Below are 23,352 nucleotides of genomic sequence, written 5' to 3'. Positions count from 1 at the left end.
ACCTACCTCTCTCTCTCTCTCNCTCTCTCTCTCTCTCTCTCTCTCTCTCTCTCTCTCTCTCACACATGTGCACAATATCTCTCTCTTATCAGTATTTAAGCCTCATTTCTTTTGCTCCTGCTTTATGGGGGTTTGTGGTATTGAAGAACCATTCACAACTCCATATTCATCGCCCTTTTTCACTTATCAGGAATGTTTTCTGGGTCATAGTATGCTCTTCTGCATTCTTTTTTCGTTAAGCACTTGTTAAGATCAAAGCAGACCATTACTCACCGATTCCCCAGATTTTTGTGTATCTGAACACTAGCGTCTGCATCTGCATTTGCCACAAGGACTGTCACTTTGGTTTGATTGATTTTGTAACATAGCATGCTAACTACTTACAGTGCACAGTGGATTATGAATGTGCATTAGCTTTTCCTTCCTGTTGATTGAGGGTAGGGAGTGCAGGGATATTGAATGTAACAGCAATTTCAAATCTCACTGAGCTGTATGGGTTGTGCCTTGGACTAATAGGGCACACCCAATTGATCCAGTTCTACAATGATTATGACTGTCCAGCGGTGACTCATTAATCATATGGATATCATTTGGATTCAGTCTTCTGTTTCGAGGTAGAGGGTGTATTAATGTGGTGTTGCTGGGAAAATGAGGCCTTGGTCTCTTCGTTTCTTTTCTGTGATGACTGAGTTAAACTTCCCACAGGGAAACGGTGAAGTAGATGAATAGAATGGTGTATTAATGGAGGAATGGTCACTCTGTAAACTTGGGAGTTATAGCATTGCAGCCTCCCCTTTTAAATTTCTCTTAAGCAGTGAGTAATGAAGTTGGTTGAGGTCTTTACAGGGGGGAGAATTGACCTCCATGGCTCCATTGTTGAGAGAAGATATGTTCTGAAAGCAGCATTTAATTGGGATCTTTAAAGCTTTAGGATCAAGTGTGTAGTTTTTGGAAACTCAGAAGTGAATAATGGATCTATTTCGATCTTCGTTCTTCAAGGGAAACCATCAAGAGGTCTAACTTGTAAGACTTTCAGAGCTCGATTCTCCTTCAGATCATTCGTATCGATAGATCTCTTTGGAGGGTTGATGGAAGAAAAGCCAGAATCCCACAGAACTGCCGTTTATCGCCAGAGTTCTGAACAAGTTTTGGAGAAGATGCGCAGGTTCTGCCTCGGGCATTATATTGGAGAAGGCAGCATCTAACACAAATCACTTTGGGAGACAAAATGTCATGTAATCATAAAGGAGATTTTGCAAATTACTAGCACCATTTTTCGGTTGGAAAAGAAGACTACAAACTAGATCCCTGGGATCTTGAACAAAGTGTTGTGAAAATACAATAAAAGCTAAAGCTTGACTAACCAAATGGTATTTCAATGCAGCCATGCATTGACCTAACGTAGCAAAGCACTCTCTCACCATTTTAATTTCAACTTATTTAAAAGATTATTAGCACAAAAAATAAATTGTTCGTGATGTTTGCAATTCATAAGTGTTGTTCAAGAAACGTAACACCTCAAAGGAGAGATTGAGTTTATTTATTTTCTTTTTGGTTTATATTGTTTATGTTTTTCAAATTGTAGTTTGTTCTTGAAAATGAGAAAAATTAATCTTTGTTGACTTTGGATCAAATTAATCCAAGTCTCTCAATCTCCACAAGATGCAACAAATTTTTATTTTACTTTATCAAATAAAATTTTAATATCAAACATGATGTTATGGTTCATTTAATGCTAATTAATTTCTAACAATAACAAAGAGATCAACGTTGGAAATTAAATGAGTGGGAAAGCATTTCAAACTTGTTCATTTACTATTTTTCTCATCTTCTTTTGTGGACTTGGTAACCGCGTCGCACCCATTTTCATCCTCATTAGTGGCATTTTCGTAAATTCATCAGTCAACACATCATGGAAATTAATTTCTTTTTTTTTATGTTTTGTTCCCCACTTATCCTCTGCGTGCATGAACTATATGATAATGAGCACTTTGTTAATTTAACAATTTTTTTATGACCATAATACCCCTACGTTTATTGTAATATTTTACGACTCGCGTTGTGTATATGTGGGGTTAAATTAGTAATTGGGTTGCCCTCGATGTTGGAGATCCATGTTCCTCTGACTTGCGAATCATATATAAATAATCTTGTTCTATATTCACTAAAAAAATCATATAGGTATGAGGTGTTATGCACCTGTGTCACTATCGGGATGGAATATGAAAACTCACAGCTTTGCTTTGTTTATATATTTATTGGAAAAACTTGATTCCGATCGTCTGGATGCCATTGTCCGGATTATCTCTTATTTATATATTTTTATTAATATAAATTATAATCGTAACCGTTTAAAAGTTAAATTAATCAATAAACATCACCTCTGTAAAAAATCAATGTAAACAAAATTCGTTTGCTCAGCTGCTTGCATTAAACAAATCCACATTTCTGGTAAAAGTTAGCAGGTTCATGATAAGTTGTCCATTTTTTTTATTTGTTTAATACATTTGGCTTAACAAACTATTATTGTTTACATTAATTTTTTATAGAGGTGATCTTTATTGGTTAATTCAACTTTTGATCGGTTAAAATTATGATAGAGTTTCAAACGCACACATACATACTAGGTCGGACGCAAGTATTTTCCATATTTATTTTGCATGGAGAAAACAATAGTAAAGTGTGTCAAGTGAAGTGTGTGGTGAGAAATTTACGCACTTCATTTCATGATTCACATCTCATGTCTTTTTTTAACCGTGTAATAACAAGCCACATCAATTATGTTAGCAAGTTAGTAACATATTAACCAGTCAGTAATCAGACCGAGGTTCATGAGGATATCCCAACAAAACCAGACTAATCTCTCATCGCAGGCGCACGAATCCGGATAGAGGCTCCTCAAACTTGCTGGTCATAAACTGGTGAGAGTTGAGATTTAAACTCTTACTATGGGGTTTCCATACTAAGCAATTCGACCAACTTTATCACATCAGGTGGTTACGTTTCATGTATTTTTGTTTATAATGATTTTAATTTGATTTTCCATTAAAATAAACACTTCGATTTTGTTTTCTTTTTTCTTTTTTCCCCCCAATTTGTTTAAGTGTTAAATGGACTTGAAACACTAGAGGGCTAAAAAACTTCAAGCCAAAATTGCGCATAACCCAGAGTTCATCAGTGGTCCATTCCATTTAAAAGAAAGAGGTAGTGTTTTTGGCAAATTTTGGTGGTGTAGAGAGCACTGCTGCCACCGAATCCGTTATCAAGGTAGCATATCTATGTGTAAGTGAAGTTGCAAACCCAGCATATGCTAATCTTTGCTGCACTTTGTTATATCAAATGAGTATATCTACGGTACATCAAGTAGACTAACTAGTTTTATAAAGAGATTATCGTAATCATATCAAATTAATCAGGCTTATGTGTTAGTTTTGATGTATGGTACAAAAAATGTATTGTAAAACTTCCATACCAAAGAACTTTAAATTCAGATGGATGCTCCACCCAAGCATCTCACAAAACTGCAATTAATTACATTTTTCATATAAGAAAGACACCTCTACCTTCCGTATATGGATAAAAGCTTGAATCAGTAGATCTTTCAGACCGTGTTAAACACCAGTAACTAGCTCAATCCGCACTCGAACCGGCCACCGTCGTTGAACCTGTTGACAATAAAAACATTTCTAGCGTTGATCTATCCTGCGTACGTATCACCTTCTTTAACTTCAAGGTTGAGAAAAGCTTAATGTATGTGTTTATGATCTGAAGTTTGAACCATAACCTTAATTGTATATAAGCTCTACCATGATCGAGTCAGATAAGCCTGCTATATAATCTCCAGCATGCATGTCGCTGTTGGTGATCTCTACAGTTCATCGTATCTCGGTTGTTGCCTTGTTGGCAACCATGGTATCCTTAAGGCAACCACTATGCTAGCTTCTCTCTACATTTGTTACGACTTAGGACTAAATTAACCATAATGGGGAACTGGGGAATGAGGAAGAACCATTACACAAAATTGCCTCAACATATAACTCAATGTTGATCGCCTAGCAAATTCTCTACCCTAATTTGCGGATTTCACCTAAATCAATGTATGCATGCATACATATTGTGAACTTAGTCCGTTCTATTTTATTAGATTTCGAGTTGTATTAGAATCGAGTCTCCAATCTAATGACATATAATTTGCCAAATTCACATGTGATTAGCTCTTTCGTCCCATAAAATGTCTCGTGTCTATAGAAAAAGAGAAGTATGTGGACTGATTAGTGAATTAGTTAGAAGGACAATACTCATTCTATATTTATTATGTCTTAAAGAGTATATGGCCCAAACTCAATAATTGGTCGTCATAAGGACCAATTGGATTGGTCCATATCCTACACAAAAATAATTAACAGCTTTGAACGCCTACACATTGGTCCATTATGTTAATCCCAAATTGTTGAGGGTCTCAGAATAGGTTCAAATCTTGTTGAAGATTAATCAGATTGCATTGCAAATTGTGATAATATACTCAAAGATTAATCTTTATTCTTTAAGCATCAGAAAGAGTAAACACCTATCGATCAATTGACTTTATAGCCGATGAGCATAAATGTATATATGGTGAAATGACTTTATTATTTTTCAAGTATTCATCATGGCATCATGCTTTAGAAATAGAGGTGATTAATTATCTTTTTGGTCCCCTTCTTTTCATCATCTCTAGGTAAGTTATTCATATCATCAACATAGACCGCTACAATTACAAATTCAGAATTTGTTCATTTTATGAACACGCATGGGCACAAATCATCATTTTGTTTAAGAAAATTACTTTCTTGTCATTCTGTTATGTGTCTTGAGTTAATTGTTTTCTTATTAGAATATATTACAGTATTGATAGATGTTTTAAATTCTTCGGGAGACTCTATGTAATATCTATAAATAGGTCTTTCTATCAATGAATAAGTAGACCGTTTTTATCATTATATTTTCTCCTAGAACACGTCATCAGCCCGTTGTTCTAACCCTGAGTTCATAGCCAATAGAAAACCCTAACCCTAGAAAACCAAAACCCAATATCGACCGACGAAACCTTCAGTACATGGGCGAACCTGAAACCCATCATATAGTCCTTGTTCCCAGGATTCCAAAGCCGTCGGCCTCACCACAAGAACCGGCCGTAAAAGTACTGGACCGGCGACCGGAATACCCGAACCGTCTCTCTCACTAACGCCGCCGGTTCACACCCTTCCTGGAGTCCGATTGCCTTCAAATTTTGTCACCAGCAACAGGTTGTTGTCAGGATTCCTGGGTCAATATTTCACTGCAAAAACTGGTCCAGAAGTAGGTGAACCGCTCAACACAACGACGATAATGCAGAAGAAGAAGAAGGAAAAAGTTCTCAAAACCCTATTATCGCAACGCCACAATTGCGCCCCTCCGTACATGTCGTTTTAGGCGGTCTTCTGCTACACCTCATCAACAACAAATCTCCAAGGTTCCAAGCACTTTCATGCCCGTCTCAGAAAGCGAATTCTCCGGCAACCAAACCGAGGTAATCTTTTCTAAAAGTTGCTGCTTTCGAGTTTTTAATTTCATAGTCAGGCTTCGTAGCCTTCTTCTCCATCCCACATTTCTTTATAATGTGGGACGATATTGAGGAATTGGGACCCCTCATATCAAGTTCAATTTGTGACGGTTTGTCACGGTACAACTCAAACAAATAAAAAAAAAAGAGGGAAGAAATCGATTGTGACTGTCTAAAAGTCATGGTTTTTCGCATCGATATTGTGACAAGTACATCTTGGTCCATGTTCTAATTACATATACTTGATTTTAGTATTCGAATTCTCGATACTAACTGTGACAAACCGTCACAAATTGAACTTGATATGAGGGGTCCCAATTCCTCAATATCGTCCCACGTTATAAAAAAATGTGGGATGGAGAAGAAGGCTATGAAACCCGACTATGAAACTAAAAACTCGAAAGCAACAACTTTTAGAAAAGATTACCTCGGTTTGATTGCCAGAGAATTCGCTTTCGGAGACGGGCGTGAAAGTGTTTGGAACCTTGGAGATTTGTTGTTGACGACGTGTAGCAGAAGACCACCTAAAACGGCGTGTACGGAGGCGCGCAATTGTGGCATTGCGCTGTTAGGGTTTTGAGAACTTTTTCCTTCTTCTTCTTCTGCGTGTCGTTTTGTTGAGCGGTTCACCTACTTCTAGACCGGTTCTTGCAATGAAATTTTGATACAGAAATCCTGACAACAACCCGTTGCTGGTAAAGAAATTTGAAGGCAATCTGACTCCGGGAAGGGCATGAACAGGTGGCGTTAGTGAGAAAGACAGTTTGGGTATTCCAGCGGCCGGTCCGGTACTTTTATGGCCGGTTCTTGTGGTGAGGCCGGCGGCTTTGGAATCCTGGGAGCAAGGACTATATGATGGGTTTTGGGTTCGGCCAAGTACCGAAGGTTTCATCGGCCGATATTGGGTTTTGGTTTTCTAGGGTTAGGGTTTTCTTTTGGCTATGAACTCAGGGTTAGAACAACAGACTGATGATGTGTTATAAGAGAAAATATAACGAGAAAAAAGGTCTACTAATTCATTGATAGAAAGACCTATTTATAAGCATTACATAGAGTCTCTTGAAAGATCTACAACATCTATCAATACTGTAATATATTCTAACAAGGAAACAATTAGGTCAAGACATATAACAGAATGACAGGAAAGTAATTTCCTTAAACATACCCAAAATTTATTTAAAATTCATCCTCTATTGCTGCTCACCTAAGGGACAGTGAGGGACAATTGAATCTAACGACTGAAAATTAATGCACAGTTGTAAGTTATATTAATGTTTGGTTTTATATTTGATACATGTGGTTGTGATCCATTTGTCCCTCACATCCCTTAAAAATGTTCCTCATGTGAGCAAATATGCTCTTTTTAATAACCATCTTTGATAAAACTAATTAACTTTTATCGGTTGATGGAAATAAATTTGTAGTTATTAAGTGAATAATCACACTAGGGTCATCTACGGTATCTAGATGTATATCATTATCCTCATTTTACAATTAGCTGAACCAATATTAGAATTTAATTAAACTCAATTTACAACATTGACAACAAAATTATTATAATTACATATAATCAAACCAAGTTACCATATCAACAACTATTTATTCATAACCACCACATGTGATCGAGTTGGTAAAAGCCTTGGTGTGGAACCCCCATACCTAGGTTCAAATCTCGCCGACGTTAATTGGAGTTAAATTCTAATTTATTCTTGGTGGTTAAGGGGAGGAAGTGCTCTGATATGACCCCTCAGTGCAAATTAGTTTTTAGGCCCAGAAAGCATTTGAGGATATTGTCGTTGATACTCTAAAAAAAAAACTATTTATTTATAAACTTGTAAAAACTTCGTCTAAGAAGTCATTACAACTAATAGTACCAAAATTACCTAAACAATAACTCTATTTACCACAATGCCAACAAATATGTTTGATATGTATATGAGTGTATGATATACATGGAGATATTGTAGAATATTCCTAATTGCACTTTCGATAAACTTAAAATATTTTTTTCAATAAAAAAACTTCAATATTTTTTTTTCACAATTTATCATATTTATTTACTATTTACGTAAAACATAAAGTAGAACTAAAATTAACATTGAGAACAATTTGTTCATAAATTAACATGGTTGTATCTTCTGTAGTTACAATTACTAGAACAATAGACAATATGACTTAAAATTACCACATTGACTACACGTATATTGTCATATTATTAAGGAAAAATGTGGGTATCACGTACGGTATCACATACAGGTAGATACTGTATAATTTCCCCTCATTATTTGGTATAGAAAAAAATAATATAAAGTATAAATTTGAACTCACCAACATACAAGAGGGCGAGAGGGATATGTAAACTCTTCTACCAAAAAAAAAAAAAAGAAGAAGAAGAGAGGCCGAGGTGGGATTACATATTACTAGGGCCGGATATTTGGTCCGGTTAACATGTAGTTTTTCATAATTATTTATATATTTATTTAATTTGTTTAAAATTTTGTTTTTTTACTGTAATGATCATTGTTTTTATTTGTGTTAGTTGACTCATTAAAAATAATTATGATAATTTATAATTTGATGAATTTTCTGAACGTCTCGCTTTTTAGCAGCAGAGATAGAAAAAAGTAATACGAAGCATAAATTTGAGAAACTCTCTGACATACAAGAGGGCACGAGTTTGCCCAGACATAATAAACACTGTAAGGTTTTCTCTCAAAACACACCGCCTCCACCGTAGCCTCCCTTTCTCTCTCCTGGTCGAGCGCCGTTGGCTCTCGCCGATGCGTCTCACTCCGGGAGAGGAGCTCTCTCTGTCCCTCCTCGGTCAGCTTTATCTCCAACGACGGTGGCAGTCTCTCGCCCTTCATGGGCGCTGCCCAGAGCTTGTCTCTGTTATATGTTCCTCAGATCAGTTTTCCCCCTTTCCAATCTGAGTCGGTTTTTTGTTTGCTTTTTGCTTTCCTCTGTTCCGTGTCCTGATCATTTTGATAAGATATGTTTCAGGTCATGGTCGTGTCTGTTTGAGTCTGTCGCTAGTTCGGCTGTGCTCTACATGTGCTCGGAACCCATCGATGTCGATCCTTCTCTTTGCTTGTGTTTCGATTGGTTTATATGTTCGTCGGCGATCAGAGTTGATCATCGGTGATGATGGTAACATGTTGGGTTTTGACGTTCGTCCCGGTGCGGTGGCATTTCCTCTTCAAGCTAATTGGGTTGTTGTCGGTTTGTCTTGGTTTTGTCGATGGTAGGGACTGTGCTGTTACAGATGGTATTAGAGCCTGTCTGTTGGAAGTGTGTCGACGTGGACGTCGGGCCGCTAAAGGGGGTTGGATTGTGGTGACCTAATTGGGCGGGTGCTAACAGGTTGTTGTTCTTATATGTGCAGAGGGCCTAATACAGACAATATCGTAATGGTAAGGACTTGGCTGTTACGTATGGTATCAGGGCATGTCCCCGGCCGGAAGTGTGCCGACGCGGATGTAGGGCCCTTAAAGGGGGTGGATTGTGGTGACCTAATTGGGCATGTGTTAAAAGGCACTGGCAGGCTAATAGGTGCACGTGTCCCAAATCCCCCGGAGAGAAAAGTTGATGTGCTTATATGTGTAGAGCTAGCATTTTACATTAAGATGCGTTTTGTGGTGAAACCTCAAGAACAAATCCGTGAGGGCCGGTGGGCTCAATGCGGACAATATCTCAATGGTATGGACTGGGCTGTTACAATAGGGTTGTTTAGTCGTTTTTGTCGCCGATGGTGGATTTGGTTGTTTGATTCTAGGTGGACTTCGGGGGCGGATGTTAGAGGAGAAAAAAATCGACGCGTTTGATTGAAACATCAACCTGATCTGAAACACATGCAGTCATCTTGGCCATTCTTCATGTTAGTGTCCCGACGGTGACGGATGTCAGAAGCTCTCCTCCCTTGGGTAGGTGTCTGATGTCGGCTAGTTCGAGTTCCTTATTGGACATTCCTTATGGTGAGATATACTTGATTGCAGATTTGAGCTTTCTGAGCCTTCAAAAGTGAGGCTTGTATTAGACTTGTAATTATGCGTTTTTTTTTCTATAGTACCAGTCTTCGTGTGTGAACTCTTGTGAACCGGGTTCTCCATATTTCTTGTCCGAAGGGCTTGGATTATCCTAATTTCCGAAACTCATGTACTTGTTTCGTTTTCATTAATGATGTTTCCTTCGATAAAAAAAAAAAGAAAAGAAAGAAAGAAAGAAAGAAAAGTAAAAACATACAAGAGGGCGAGAGGGATATGTAAACTCTTCTAAAAAAAAAAAAACCAAAAAAATAGAGGTGGGATTACGTGACATTACACAAAGTCACATATTTTGTACATAAAACTTAAAATCCCTAGAAATGTAGCATTATTGAAATTTAAATATGAGAACTAATGAGGAATATTCTTAAAAAAGAAAAAAAGAAAAAAAAAAGGTACTAATGAGGAAGGGCAGGGCACAGATAGCTATGCTTTTCCAATCAATGCAGCTAAAGATTGATTGATATAAGTTGGGTTTATGTATTTTCACATGCCAAGCCAAGCACACAGTGAAAAGCACATTGATTAGACGTCAATAGGTAGCTAATTTCTTCTTTTTGGTTAGTAACGTCCGTATCTCATTTACATTATATCACTCACCTGTTGCATTTATTTAACTCAAAGTTTTGTTCAAACAGAAATAAAATGTTCTGAGGGCACTAATAAGACACCACTTCTATTCCTTTTTTTACACTTGCTTCCCATATTAGGAAGAAATGATAGTGTATTCAACGTTGTTCACGCGTGAGTGACTGATTTATAACTGTAACAACGCGTTGGTTTCACTGTTAAACGTTATGTGTGTTAAACGTTATATGTATTGGAATATTTCGAACATATCGATTGTAGATAAGAACAACTTGTATTGTGAAAATAAATCTTGATGACTGAGCTTGTGTGATCTGTGAGTGTAATTTTAAACATATGTTTATTTTATAAAAATATACAAAACTCTACCCATTGTAAACATAAAACTTTATCTCGAAAATGTAACGTGTTTGAGTCACAAAATGAGATAGAACAATACTCCAAATCAAATGAGTTAAGTATTGACAAGCATTAACATTTAACGCCCAAAATCACTTACCTCTTTGCACAAGGTGTGAGTTGACTGCTCTTAGCATTTCACCACACTTATGTTGAAGCCAATAAATGGAAAATTAGGAAAGGAAAACAAATTCAAATTTTGAGCTTAAACACGAAGGTTCTTGAGAAGAGCAGAAAAACAAGAACAATAAATCATCAAATTTAAAAAAGAAAGAAAGAGAGAAAATCTAGCAAAAAAGGATCACATCCATGAACCATGCAGCCTAACGTTCAGTTGACTCCCATCAATAAACCCCATTATTTAAATAAAAATCATTTTTCTATTCATTTAATTTTTTTATCATTACAATACAAAAAGCAAAAACCCCACTCTTTCTCTCACAAAATTACCCCCTCCTCTCTCTCTCTGCTTTTCTCAGCTTCACATCTCCCAACTCCCAAAGTCTCAACCTTTCTCTCTCTCTCTCTGTTCCTCTCTTCCCCATTCACAATTTCAAATCCCAAACCCTAAAAAACCTCTGATCTCAGCCCGACCCATTTCCCCCCGGAGTCCAGCGGTCCGACCCTTTTCGCCGCCGATCCGATCTGGGTCCCCGGCGCCGCCCCCATTACCCGACCCGGGAGGGGGTTTTAGCTACTGAGTTGATTAGAAGAAGAAGAAAGAGTTGGTGGGTTTCAGAGAGTAGAGGGCGAAATGTACAAGAACCAGCTGCAAGAGCTGGCCCAAAGGAGCTGCTTCAATTTGCCTTCCTACACGTGCATTCGGGAAGGTCCCGACCACGCGCCTCGCTTCAAGGCCACCGTCAACTTTAACGGCGAGATCTTCGAGAGCCCTCACTACTGCAACACTCTCCGTCAGGCCGAGCACTCCGCCGCCGAAGTCGCCCTCAACTACCTCTCCAACCGCGGTCCCTCTCACTCCCTCGCTGCCAGGATACTGGTCAGTTCCTCCTCCCCTCTCTCTCTCTCTCTCTCTCTTCACGCCGTTAGGGTTTTGCGCGCGTGGCCCCCAGTCGCCGCAGTGGCGTCTTGGTTAGTTGCTTGGTTTCCTCACTGATCAAAATCAGTGTATGAACATGGTCATGGAGTGGGAAGCTGAAAATAATTTTTGTTTTAAATTGAAATTGAAATTGAAATTGATTTATTTTTTATTTTTTATTTTGCTTGAAATTGTTGTGTTTTTATGGTTTTTACTAATGTGAGTGATCAAAGCGTATTTTCAGAGACGAGTTTCTGGGTGGTCGGAGGTCTAGCTTTAGATCACCGGCCGGCTAGGAGTGGGTGAAATGTCGAAAGTGTCCTCGGGTTCTTAAATAGGGTAGTGTGATTGTTTGAATTCTGATTAATCTGACGACTGGGAAATGGAAATGCCATAAATTAGACGGTTGGAGGAGGGGTATTTTGGGTCATAAAATATTGGCTGTGAGTCAAACTTCAAGGGAATCCAATTCATTGACCACCGGATTGGTTGCCGGGAAAATGGCGAAGCAATTTTTAATCCATAACTTGGCATTGGGAGAAACTGATCTCATGGAATTAGGAAAATGTTGTTTTGTTTTTTTGTTGTAGTTGAAGAGTGCAGTTTGGTAGAATTGATCAATTATTGATTTCCAGACTTCGTGAACTTTTTGGGTTGGGGGGGGGTGCAATTTACAAGTTGATAAAAGCTGTGCTCCTTTCAAATAGAAGTTCGGAACCATTGGTTATGTAATAGCTGAAATTAAAATAGTTTGTTTATGATTGTGATCTGTATGGCTTTCATCTACCAAGTTTTATCGCCATGATATGTTTGTTGCAAAATATGTAAATATGATATCCAGTTTCTGCCAAATTTGAGTAGTATTTGCATGTGTTTGATTTCCCCTTTCAGTGCTTGATAGGTTATGTTATACCAGGAGTGTGATTTTTCCATATCGTTTCCAATTTGCATGATGCAGTTTATTTGTCTCACACAATGGATTGCACTTTACGTAGTTTTGTAATAATATATTCTCGATACTGATCTCACCTCTTTTCACTCAGGATGAGACGGGGGTTTACAAGAACCTCTTGCAGGAAATTGCTCAAAGAGTTGGAGCTCCATTACCACAGTACACGACATTCAGGTCTGGCCTCGGGCACCTACCTGTTTTTACCGGGACAGTTGAATTGGCTGGAATCACATTTACAGGGGACTCAGCCAAGAACAAAAAACAAGCAGAGAAGAATGCTGCAATGGCAGCTTGGTCATCTCTGAAACAATGTGAGTCCCTTTATGTGGGTGCAGAACTGCAGATGACCAACTTATAGTACTCCAACCAGAATTACAATGAGATAACAGAAAGTTAATCCATTACTGTTAGTCCTTACCAAGTCAGCTGATCCATTTAGTTGCATAAAAACAACATTTTGCATTGGAGTTGTTGGCTGTGATTTAATGTTTTCATTTATTGCCACACAAGAGTTTGCGGCTTTCTTTCCTTCCTTTCGTTTGACATTTGGGGAATATTTTGAAGTTCATCTCCTCAAATAAATTTGTGGAAGAGCAGTTTTACTTCTGTGTGGCATCTTAAACATTCTAAGTTGTTTAGCTTGTTGATTTATTTTGTGTTTCTTGTGTGTCTTGGGCAGAGTATAACTTGTTTTGTTTTTGGCCAGTGGCAAAAGAGACGGCAAGTTCTTCATCTGAACATGAGAACAATGATGAGCTGGAACAGATCACTATAGCACGGGCCTTGCTTAATTATCGGTTGAAGGAGAAAATGTCAATGGCGAATCCGTCAGGTCCAATACTGTTTCCAAAGAAGTTTCCAGCTCAGAACCCCAGACCTACGAGTCCACAGCCTCCATCTGCTATGACTTCAAAGATACTTCCCCTAATTTGTCAAAAGCAAGCTCCTCGTAGCAGATTCCAATCGAATGCATCGAATGCTACAAATGAAAGTCTTGTCCCATCCTCACATTCTTCTCCAGTGGAAAGCCGATGGACGCGTCCACAGAGATTCCCTGCTGCAGGAGCAGTTCCTTACGTTCCCATTCGACAGATGAGGACTCCTTGCCATAGGATGGCACCTCCAGTGACTATAAGGACATCAGTGCCTGTGTTCTCTGCACCACCCCTTCCGCCACCTCCTGGGTTACACCGCCAGACAATGTGTGTTCCACCCATACGAGTGGCTCCACCGGTTACTATGAGGCAAGCTGTGCCTGTATTTGCTGCTCCACCGGTGAGAAGAGATGATTCAAAAAAGGATGATCTTCCAACCAGTCGAAAAGAAGAGTCTCCAATCGTCCCTAAAGAAGCTGCTCCTGCTGTCATTGCTCCTGCTGTTACTGCTGCTGCTTCTCCTGCTGTTATTGCTCCTCCCCTTCCAAATAAATCAATAGCTCAAGTAGTGGAAAAAAGTGGAAGCACATCGGCAAACGATTTGCAGGAATCCAAGACAGTGCAAGGCTTGGAACAACTAAAAATTTGAAGCGAATCCAAGACAGTGCAAGGCTTGGAACATCTAAAAATTTGAAGCGAATCCAAGACAGTGCAAGCCTTTGAACAACGGCAAATTTGAAGGTGGTTGGGAAGAAGTTAAACCATGGGAGACATAGGTGGTTGTGTTAGCCATAAGCTTGTTTTGTCATATTTCTCATCTTGTTATATGTGTTTTTCTTTTAGTTACCCCTCTTAATCGTCTACCCGTTTTATTTCGTGAAAAGCGACAGTTGTCAGGTTGGTTTAGAATTAGCAGTCTTATGTTTATGCCATTTAAGAGTTAGCTGTTCAGTTTTGCTCTTTGATTACTAGTTCTGCACTTCTGCATATAACGGGATGGGATTATATTTCTTCTGCCTGGCGATGATCATATGAATGAATTATGCCATGCCATTCAGGAAGAGCGCTGTGTACTAGAGAATGAAATGAGACATGTTTATAGGGAAGGAGTAAAATATCTAAAATATCCTTGATATTTTTTTTGAAATTTTCGTTTTTTACAATTACCGATATTAATTTTTATATATTTTTGATATTTTATATTTAATCTATTTTTAGTCGAATATATAACTTTTAGATAAAATTTTTATCGATATTTAATATTATTTCGATATATCCATTGAGATTTTTTTTTTTCAAACTATCAAAATTTTCATGGTCATTTTACTCCTTGTTTATAGGATCAAAGTATATTAAGAGATGAATTATGCCATTCAAGAAGAGCTGCGTACTAGAGAAAGAAATGAGACATGGTTATAGGATCAGAGTATATTAAGAGGGAGACGTCTGGAGTGTACAAGTGCTCCATGTACTTTGTATGTCGTTTGACGGAAGTAACTCGGTGAAAGTTAGTTGCTTTTACTCTCAGTAAGAAGGACGCGGTTAGCGAGCGCGTCGTGAGTTGTGATAACACAGTTCTTATTTTGATACTTCTTCAGTTCTTCTTCACCAAACAGTGTGTTGTGCTATGAAAGTCTATGTCATCGTGGTTGCTCTGTGGGCATGGATCCGGGCTGATACGTCGTCTAGATCGGCATTACAAACCTATCGGTTTATTGTTTTCTGTCGCCTTTGGTAGATTGGGAAACGATGGCCATCGAATTCGTTCCCACGTGCAGATGACTCCGTCGCCGGAATTTCTAGTAGAATAGTCGGAGAACACACAGCTTTCCGACATCAATTCTCTTCCCAGATCTTTCAGCTGGAAGATCTAAGCCCATTAAATTGACGGCGTGAAAAAACAGTTGTTTGACCAAGCAATTAACACTATGCCAACCTAGGCTTCGCCGTAACTACCCTTGGCCTGAATCACAGTGGCGGTGATAATTAACCACAGAGGGGAATGGCTGGACATCTCGAACCCAACGCCCACAGAGGGGAATGTCAAGACGTCCTCCGGCGAAGCCCTGTCAAGCAAAAATACCAAACACAAAGCATAACCCTCTACCAATCTCCAAATCGACGCCTGACCCGATCATTATCATCCTAGGCGAGCCGACCTCCGTCCTCGACTCCTCCGTCGTCATTTTCGATATGTTTTTACCCTACTCAAGCTTCATAAACGAAAGTCTCAACTATCAACCTAACCACTCAAATCATTTGCTTTGCGGATAAAAAAACTACAGAGGATGTGTGATCACGCGCTTAGGGAAGGGTCACGGTGGCTGACGGAGAAATAAAAAATAAGCAATCACACCATGACACGTGTTATAGACAGACGGTGTACATGGAGCACTTGTACATTCCAGAACTCGCCTATTAAGAGATGGATAAACAAGTTGGATGAAGTTAACCCCACACCTCCCCAAAACCTCACTGCCATTGCCAAAGTTCATCTTGCTTTCAACTCTAGGATCAGTATCAAATGGAACCAAACACTAGGAGAATTTCATCCTCCAAGCATGCTGCCTAATTGAGAAACAAGTGAATGACATAGACCCTCCTCTAGCCCAAATATACCTATATTTTTCTCATTGGAAGTCCCAATATTCTCATGCCCACAACCAAGGACAACGATTTTCAAAGGCTTCCCTGAGGTAGACGTTAAAGTAATAGTCTCTTTGGCCAACACACCCCTTGAGTCACTGAAGCACTTTCCGTAGGCACAGTTGTGATTGCAAATGTTTTGAGGTAAACATGATCCAGTCCCAATTGCTGTACGTTCTTCTTCAGAACCAAGGAAGGTCACTATGATTTGAGGACTCTTTGGGATTCAAGAATCCCTCACACGGCACACATTATGTCCACAGTAGGCCACTGCCTATATCAACACCATGCCATAGATATCAAAGGTTGGATTTCCAATTGTGAACTTCATAACACATACTGGACATTGTCAGCTTTTAGCTTTGACTGAGCGGTCATAGGATGGAAATCAGATAGTGACGGATGTTCTTGAAAGAGGTTTGATTTGATTGTAAAAGGGTGAATTGGGAGTCTTGAACTCTTGATGGATGCTTTTGACACTCGACCTTTAACAGTGTCTATTGATATAGTTGAATGTCATACAATATAAACGAGAAGAGCTACTACACCAAACTGTGAATGCCAAAGGGTGTTGTCTATGGCTTCCAAAAGAGAGTTGAGAAGATAAGTTCAGGGTTTAGGGTATGAATATAGAGGATATTTAAAGCCTTTTGTGATAAATTAATAGAGTTGCATCCAGGGTCAACATCATTTAATATTGATGTTAGGGAGTTTTAAACTCAAAAACTCAAAAGGATTAAAAAGAAAAGCTCAACAAGAGCTCATCAAGAGTGCTTCCCAGTCTGGAGCAAAAGACCGTTAATTTCCATAGTCGATTGGGTTTTCTTGTTCACCTAATCTAGGATTGATAGTTAGGGAGTTTTAAACTCAAAAACTCAAAAGGATTAAAAAGAAAAGCTCAACAAGAGCTCATCAAGAGTGCTTCCCAGTCTGGAGCAAAAGACCGTTAATTTCCATAGTCGATTGGGTTTTCTTGTTCACCTAATCTAGGATTAGAGAATAGATTGCGTTCTTCGTATTGGACCGTTGGGAGCTACCAACTTTGGAGCCTTCTGTTTCTAGCTTCAATAATATGAGTACTTGTTTGATTCATCGCCTTTTTGTTCAAACACTTACTGTCTCTAAAAAAATTATCTCGAATATTACTCTTCGAAGCTTTACATTAACAATTGGAAAAAACTTGTGTCCGACCTAGTTTGGATGCACTTGGGTCCGGACTCTCTATTATTTGTATATTTTTGTTAATGTAAATAAATCATAATCTTAAACGTTCAAAAGTTAAATTAACCAATAAAGATTACTTTTGCAAAAAAATCAATGTAAACAAAATTTATTTGCTCAGCTGATTGCATTAAACAAATCGACAGTTCTGGTAAAAGTTAGCTGTTTCATGATAAGCCGTCCATTTGTTTGATACATTCGGCTTAGCAAACAATTATTGTTTACATTGATTTTTTGTAGAGGTGATTTTTATTAGTTAATTCAACTTTTGATCGGTTAAGATTATGATTTATATTAGTAAATGTATGTAAATAAGATAGAGTCCGGACGCATACGTACATACTAGGTAGGACGCAAATATTTACAATTAGTTTCAAAAGCTACATAGGGTTACTCGGGCCGAAGAAGAAAACGATATTAGTGTGGTTGAACATATCATAATTGGCTGCATAATTATTTAGCATAAGCAAATTAGAAGAAGCGGAACAAATTCTAGGGGTGGGCATAAAATCTCGTAATCTTGAACCCGTCTCGAGTCAGTCCTGAAATTTGCCTTGACGGGATGAGATTTAAATCTCAAAATGTTAGGCCCGTCCCATCCCGTATCTATACAACGGGACGGAACAGATAATTCAAGTTTTGTTTAAGCCCATCCCGTCCTGATTATTTTAATGATTAATTTTTAATTAATTAAGATGTAATTGAACTATTTGATCTTTTAGATCATTTCAGAACTTAGTACGATATAATTGAACTCAATTGCCTTCCAGAGCACTTCCACTGACTTCGATCTTTGAGATAAATTCTCATGTCTAGAATTATGTAATGAAGAATGAGTAAAATCCTAAACCTGCCCAATTGAACTCAAAAACTTTTATCTCAACAAAACCATTATCTTGAATAGCATAAAGTAAAGATTGCTGTGTTAGGAAAGAGAAATTGCTCACTGAGAGCAAACTTAGCAACACAATGAGCTGGTAGAGTACTTGATAGATTGTTAGATTACTCTAATATTTTTTTGTTTTCCAATGATTGTATCTGAATGTAATTTTCTATGTTGCACGGACACGGACACGGACACGGCGACACGACACGGCACGACACGCCGACACGGCAAAACTCAAAAACTGAGTTTCTGACACTGTTTGGAGACAAACAGAATTATATATTTATGTATTTTTAATAAATAAAAAATATACTAAAATATGAAATAAGTTCATTACATTACCAAATAAAGTTTTAAATTCAATCTATTTCATAACCATAAGAAATAAGTAAACAGTTTGAGCAATTGATTGAATATAGAATAAGCAGTTTGAGCAATAAGGAAGATGTCCATAATCAGTTTGAGCTCAACATCAGAAAAGAAAACATTGATGCCTTTCATAGAAATTTCAAATCACACAATTTGATTTCAGAAATTCCCTTATTTGCACATATAATATCATAACCATAGCATGAAATCACACATTGAAACAGACGAAGGCCACACACTGAAACATACGAAGGGTTTTCTACTTCTTGCGACTGTTTGAATAACGAAAATCTTAGGTTTCCTTCATATCATCTGTAATATCCCGGAATTTCGATTTTCTATTTAAAATTTTAAAAAGAAAATTATTTTCAAGCTATTTTTATTTCGATTTTTATTATTCTTCACATTTTTTTGTGGCTTTAGAAAATTATTCAAATTTTTAGTTTGTCGAATTTTTGTCTTTCGAGCTCATAGGATTAATATGGACGTCATTACGAGTTGGTAGGATTTTTCGGAGCTATTTTTAATGATTTTTGGAAGTTGGTATTATCTAAAATTTTTTATTAAAAATAGTTTTTAAGGTGGCTTGATCTGGACTGTTGGATTTATTAGACCGCAAGATCTAGGTCGTATATTTTGGAGTATATACGAATGTGGATCAGTTTGGACTCAATCAGTTCGAGCCCAGACCGACTCGGTCTTAAGCTGCTCTGCAGTGTAGGAGTTCTCCGTTGTTCGGCCGTCTCCCGGCATCCAACCGGTGGCTACGGTTTCGTCACGTCGTCCCCAACGTGGCTGTGATGTTGGATTATGAAGAGGAGCTCCGACGAGGGAGAAAAGAAGCAAAGGAAGAAAATCTGGGTTCACCGGTGATCTTCGGATTTCGGCCACGATGACGAGCACGACTGGTATGATAGCTTCGTCTCGTCCTCCCCGACGTCACTTTAGTATTGGATTTCCATGGGAAGTTAAGGAGAGAGAGATTCGAAGAAGAAGAAGTTTTTCTGGGTTCGTCGGCGATTTTTCGAATCCGGCCACGGCGGCAGGCATGGATGGTGTTGGTAGCTTCACCTCGAATTAGAGAACCTATCTATGTCTTTGGTTGTCCACGACGAGCTCTGAGGAGGGAAAATCGAAGAGTAGAAGTTCTGAGATTTTATGGCGACCTCTGAGTCTAAAACGTTAAGTTTTTTTTTTTTTTTTAAAGTTCTGAAACGCTGACGTGGCGTGTCGCAATGCCGTGTCGGGGTTGGTCAACGTGTCCGAAAAGTCAACTTTTTCGGACACGCCACGTGACATGTCGGACACGTATTTTACCGTGTCGGGCGGCGTGTCGGAGTGTCGGACACTCCGACACTAGGGTGGAGTGTCCATGCAACATAGGTAATTTCTGAGCCAAGACTATAAGAGACTGATAATTTCAAATGCAAATTTCTGTTTATCAGGGGTACTTTTGTCATTACAAATCGTTGCGTTTCCTCTAGTTCCCTTGTATATATATATGTCAATGTCTCCTCCTCGAGTATAATCGCCACCAGCAATCCCAATTTCTAAATTCTCCAATAGCTAGAGATCATAACAATATGCATTTTATACAAATTATATTGTACTCTTTGATTAAGATGTAAGTGAGCCTTTCATTTATGTATTTTTATCTTATCTCTTTGTTTTCTTCATTTACTAGGTTGTCTCCAATTCAATAACAGTAATGTTTAATACTTTAATTTATTGATTGTTGTAGACTTTCTTCTTGCACCGTAGTAGTGATGATAGATTTAAAGAAAGTAAGCAATATAAACTCTCATATTATACCGTGTTGTAATTGTAAATATGTTACAAATACTTATTAATACTTAATAGAGTAAATAACATTATAATATTATGAACGTCTTTCTTTTGCTTATAAGTTTATTTTCAACTTTTTTTATCCGGGACTAGGCCAGTCCCGTCCCATCTTGTCCCGTCCCGACTAGGATAGGACCCGGGTGAGATGAAATCTATAAAACGCAAAACCCGTCCCGTCTCGTCCGGATTTCAACGTCCGGGATGGGCCGTGGGATTAGCTCTATCTCATCCTATCCCTTCCCATACCTAGCCCCAACAAATTCAAACCTATCAAGCTTTTAAGTGTGTATATCCATTTGTCTGTTGGTAACCACTATTGGACTAAGGAAGTCCAACTTTTATTGAATATGATCAGACTTAAACGTCCACAAGTTTGAGGGAATGTCTCTAATTTCTTTAATTGTAGTAACCAGATTATAAGAACATGAACATAAAGTTCAAGCTATGTAAATGTTTATGTATCAATTCATACTGCTAAAGATGTCCATTCATAAAGTGGCATGCATATACAGATCAACCCTGTCAAACCACACCACTTTGCTTGAGTTATAATCTTGTTTACCCATCACACTAAAAAGCTTGTTTAGCTTAAGGTATAATCTTTGCTTAATTTGTTTTAATTTTTTAACATTTGCATCACAAATTGCATAAGAACCCTTCTGTAGTAGATACTCTTAGGAATACTTTGTCTTTAGAACCTGACAAATTACAGGTGCTCAACTCTGAGTTGTATTAAGGATCGGTAAGAAATTTGCCTACGTCTAACCTTTTATGATAATCGTAATGTGGGAAAACAAGTAGTCTAAAAATCTAACACGGTACGTAAATAACTTGCTCTGATACAAAGTATAAACAACATCTCACCTAAAAAACAATCGGATCGGATTAACAAATGCTCATGGAACAAGAACAACTCGAACACATGAAGCTTTCAAGTCCTATATAGTTCTTGTCTTTTACAAGAGTATCGGGTAAAGCCCCAAAGGACATTATTTATGAATCAAGATCATGAGTATGGAATGTGTGGTACTATCATGAATGTGGGTCACACCACAATATTGAAGTCATTGTCCTTAATCTCTTCAAATGTAGGAACCAGAGTACAAGATCATGAATGGGAAGTTGAGCTATGCTATTGTTTCCATGAAAGTTGGTTTTCCTCAATTCATTTATTGCCATTCGATCTTGTCCAATACAATCTGTAATTTGTTACCCTATCTTGAGGGTTTAATCTTGCTTTAGCAACCACATTATTACATGTTTACTCACCGGTCCAAATGAACTGGAATTTTGGCTTTGGAATTTTTGTACATATCATTCATTTATTACATGTTTTGGTTCCTCTATGAGAAAATTGTACATCTACCTCACTCTTTTTAGAAGATTCCGCATTGACCACATGATTATCATACCAAACATGAGGAAACCATCTTTTAAAACATGTATAAATGTTGATCAAAAATGCTTTTATTTAGATATCCTTTTACCCGTGCATTTGCACGGGGAACATGATCATCTAACAATAAGTATGAGTGATTAATTTGATTTACCATATAACCGTATTATACAGTTTTTGTTATGTTTATCTCTTTATCTAATTTGTTTTGTCTTTAATTAACAACCCTTATTTTTACTTATGTTTGTTGGCTCATTAAGGTTAGTTTAGGCAAAATATAATTTGGTAAATTTCTGAACACCTGGTTTTGTAGTAGTAGAGATAAGTATTAATCATGCAAAATTACCATTGAATCATTAGTTTGAATCAAGCGAATCAAACTATAACGTAAGTTCATTTAATCCAATTTCACTCTTAGAGAATAAACCAGTTTTTGTTGTTGGTAAACCTCAAGGCTTTCTTTATCAGCTGAAGCTATCGCGCTCTTCGTGATGGCCTTGCCCATCTTTCCAGCATCACTACACAGCGTATTGTGGTGGAATGTGACTCTAATTAAGTATTGATGCTCTGAATCATCGAAATGGCTCCTCCTTAGCACCTCAAACTTCTTATTTAAGATATTAACACTTGGCTGCTCGTTTTCAATCAAGTCTCCTTTACTTGGATTCAGCGTGATGCCAATTTCATGGCGGACTCGTTGGCTAATTTAATTAGGTCATACCATTCCTCATCTTTCCTATGGTCGGATCATTGCCTCCCATGCTTTGTTGTTTGATCAGCTCGGTAACGGATGTTATCGTGGCTTTAGTTTGTAGTTCATTTTGTCTTTATTGTTGTACTCTTCTTTTATGATTAAAAAAAAAAATTTAATCAGTAAAAAATTGTAGATAAAACTGGTACGAATTATAACGAAATTAAAATCTTTCTAGTCCAATAGTTGTACTCTTTGGTGTGGGATGGGAATGGGATAGTGGTCTCCTTCAAGGCTTCTATTTAAGGTCACTAGGATAGTAGCCTTTTTCCATCTTGCTTCAGCAACACCCATGAGGCCATAACATAAAAGTTTTCACTTTTAACCATGGGTGGGTTAAAAAAAGCTCGCACAATGAGAAGTAAACAACAGAGCAAAGAAAAATAGAGAGTGTACGACAATCATGTGTACCAAACAAGTAATTGTCATAATGTCGTGTGACAAAAACGGTTTTGGGCTTAATTGACGGTGGCCCCGGGTCTCCACTTCTACGACACCAAACCAACCCTACTCAAAAGCAAAGGCCACGTCAGCATCTGATTGATTTACGCAAGCGGAATGTGTTTTTTTTTCTTTTCAATATGGATCTAGGCCCGAGCCGTCTCGGGCCCACATGATTGGACCGGGAAGAGGGAAAGAGAATGGGGGGTTTTAAGAAGCACTTGGCTGGCACAATATTCCTTTCCTATGAGAAAAAGCAATGGCTCAAGGCAAAAGGGAGATAGAGATAGAGAGAAGGAGAGGGATGGGAGCCCTCCACC

General features: G+C 38.1%; 1 protein-coding gene across 1 annotated transcript; it reads left to right on the top strand.

The window, feature by feature from the left end:
* The first annotated feature begins 11,069 nt into the window (after nucleotides 1–11,069).
* Nucleotides 11,070–14,478, top strand: LOC101299154 (double-stranded RNA-binding protein 2-like). Its single transcript, XM_004291526.1, has 3 exons — nucleotides 11,070–11,611; nucleotides 12,694–12,913; nucleotides 13,309–14,478. Exons 1-3 carry the CDS (start codon nucleotides 11,366–11,368, stop codon nucleotides 14,124–14,126), a joined length of 1,284 nt encoding a protein of 427 aa, XP_004291574.1. The 5' UTR covers nucleotides 11,070–11,365; the 3' UTR covers nucleotides 14,127–14,478.
* The last annotated feature ends 8,874 nt before the right edge of the window (nucleotides 14,479–23,352 follow it).

Source organism: Fragaria vesca, linkage group LG2 (genome assembly GCF_000184155.1).
Source record: "Fragaria vesca subsp. vesca linkage group LG2, FraVesHawaii_1.0, whole genome shotgun sequence".
Taxonomy (NCBI): domain Eukaryota; kingdom Viridiplantae; phylum Streptophyta; class Magnoliopsida; order Rosales; family Rosaceae; genus Fragaria; species Fragaria vesca.
Note: the sequence above shows the minus strand (reverse complement) of the source record. Positions and strands in the feature narration are given on the sequence as shown.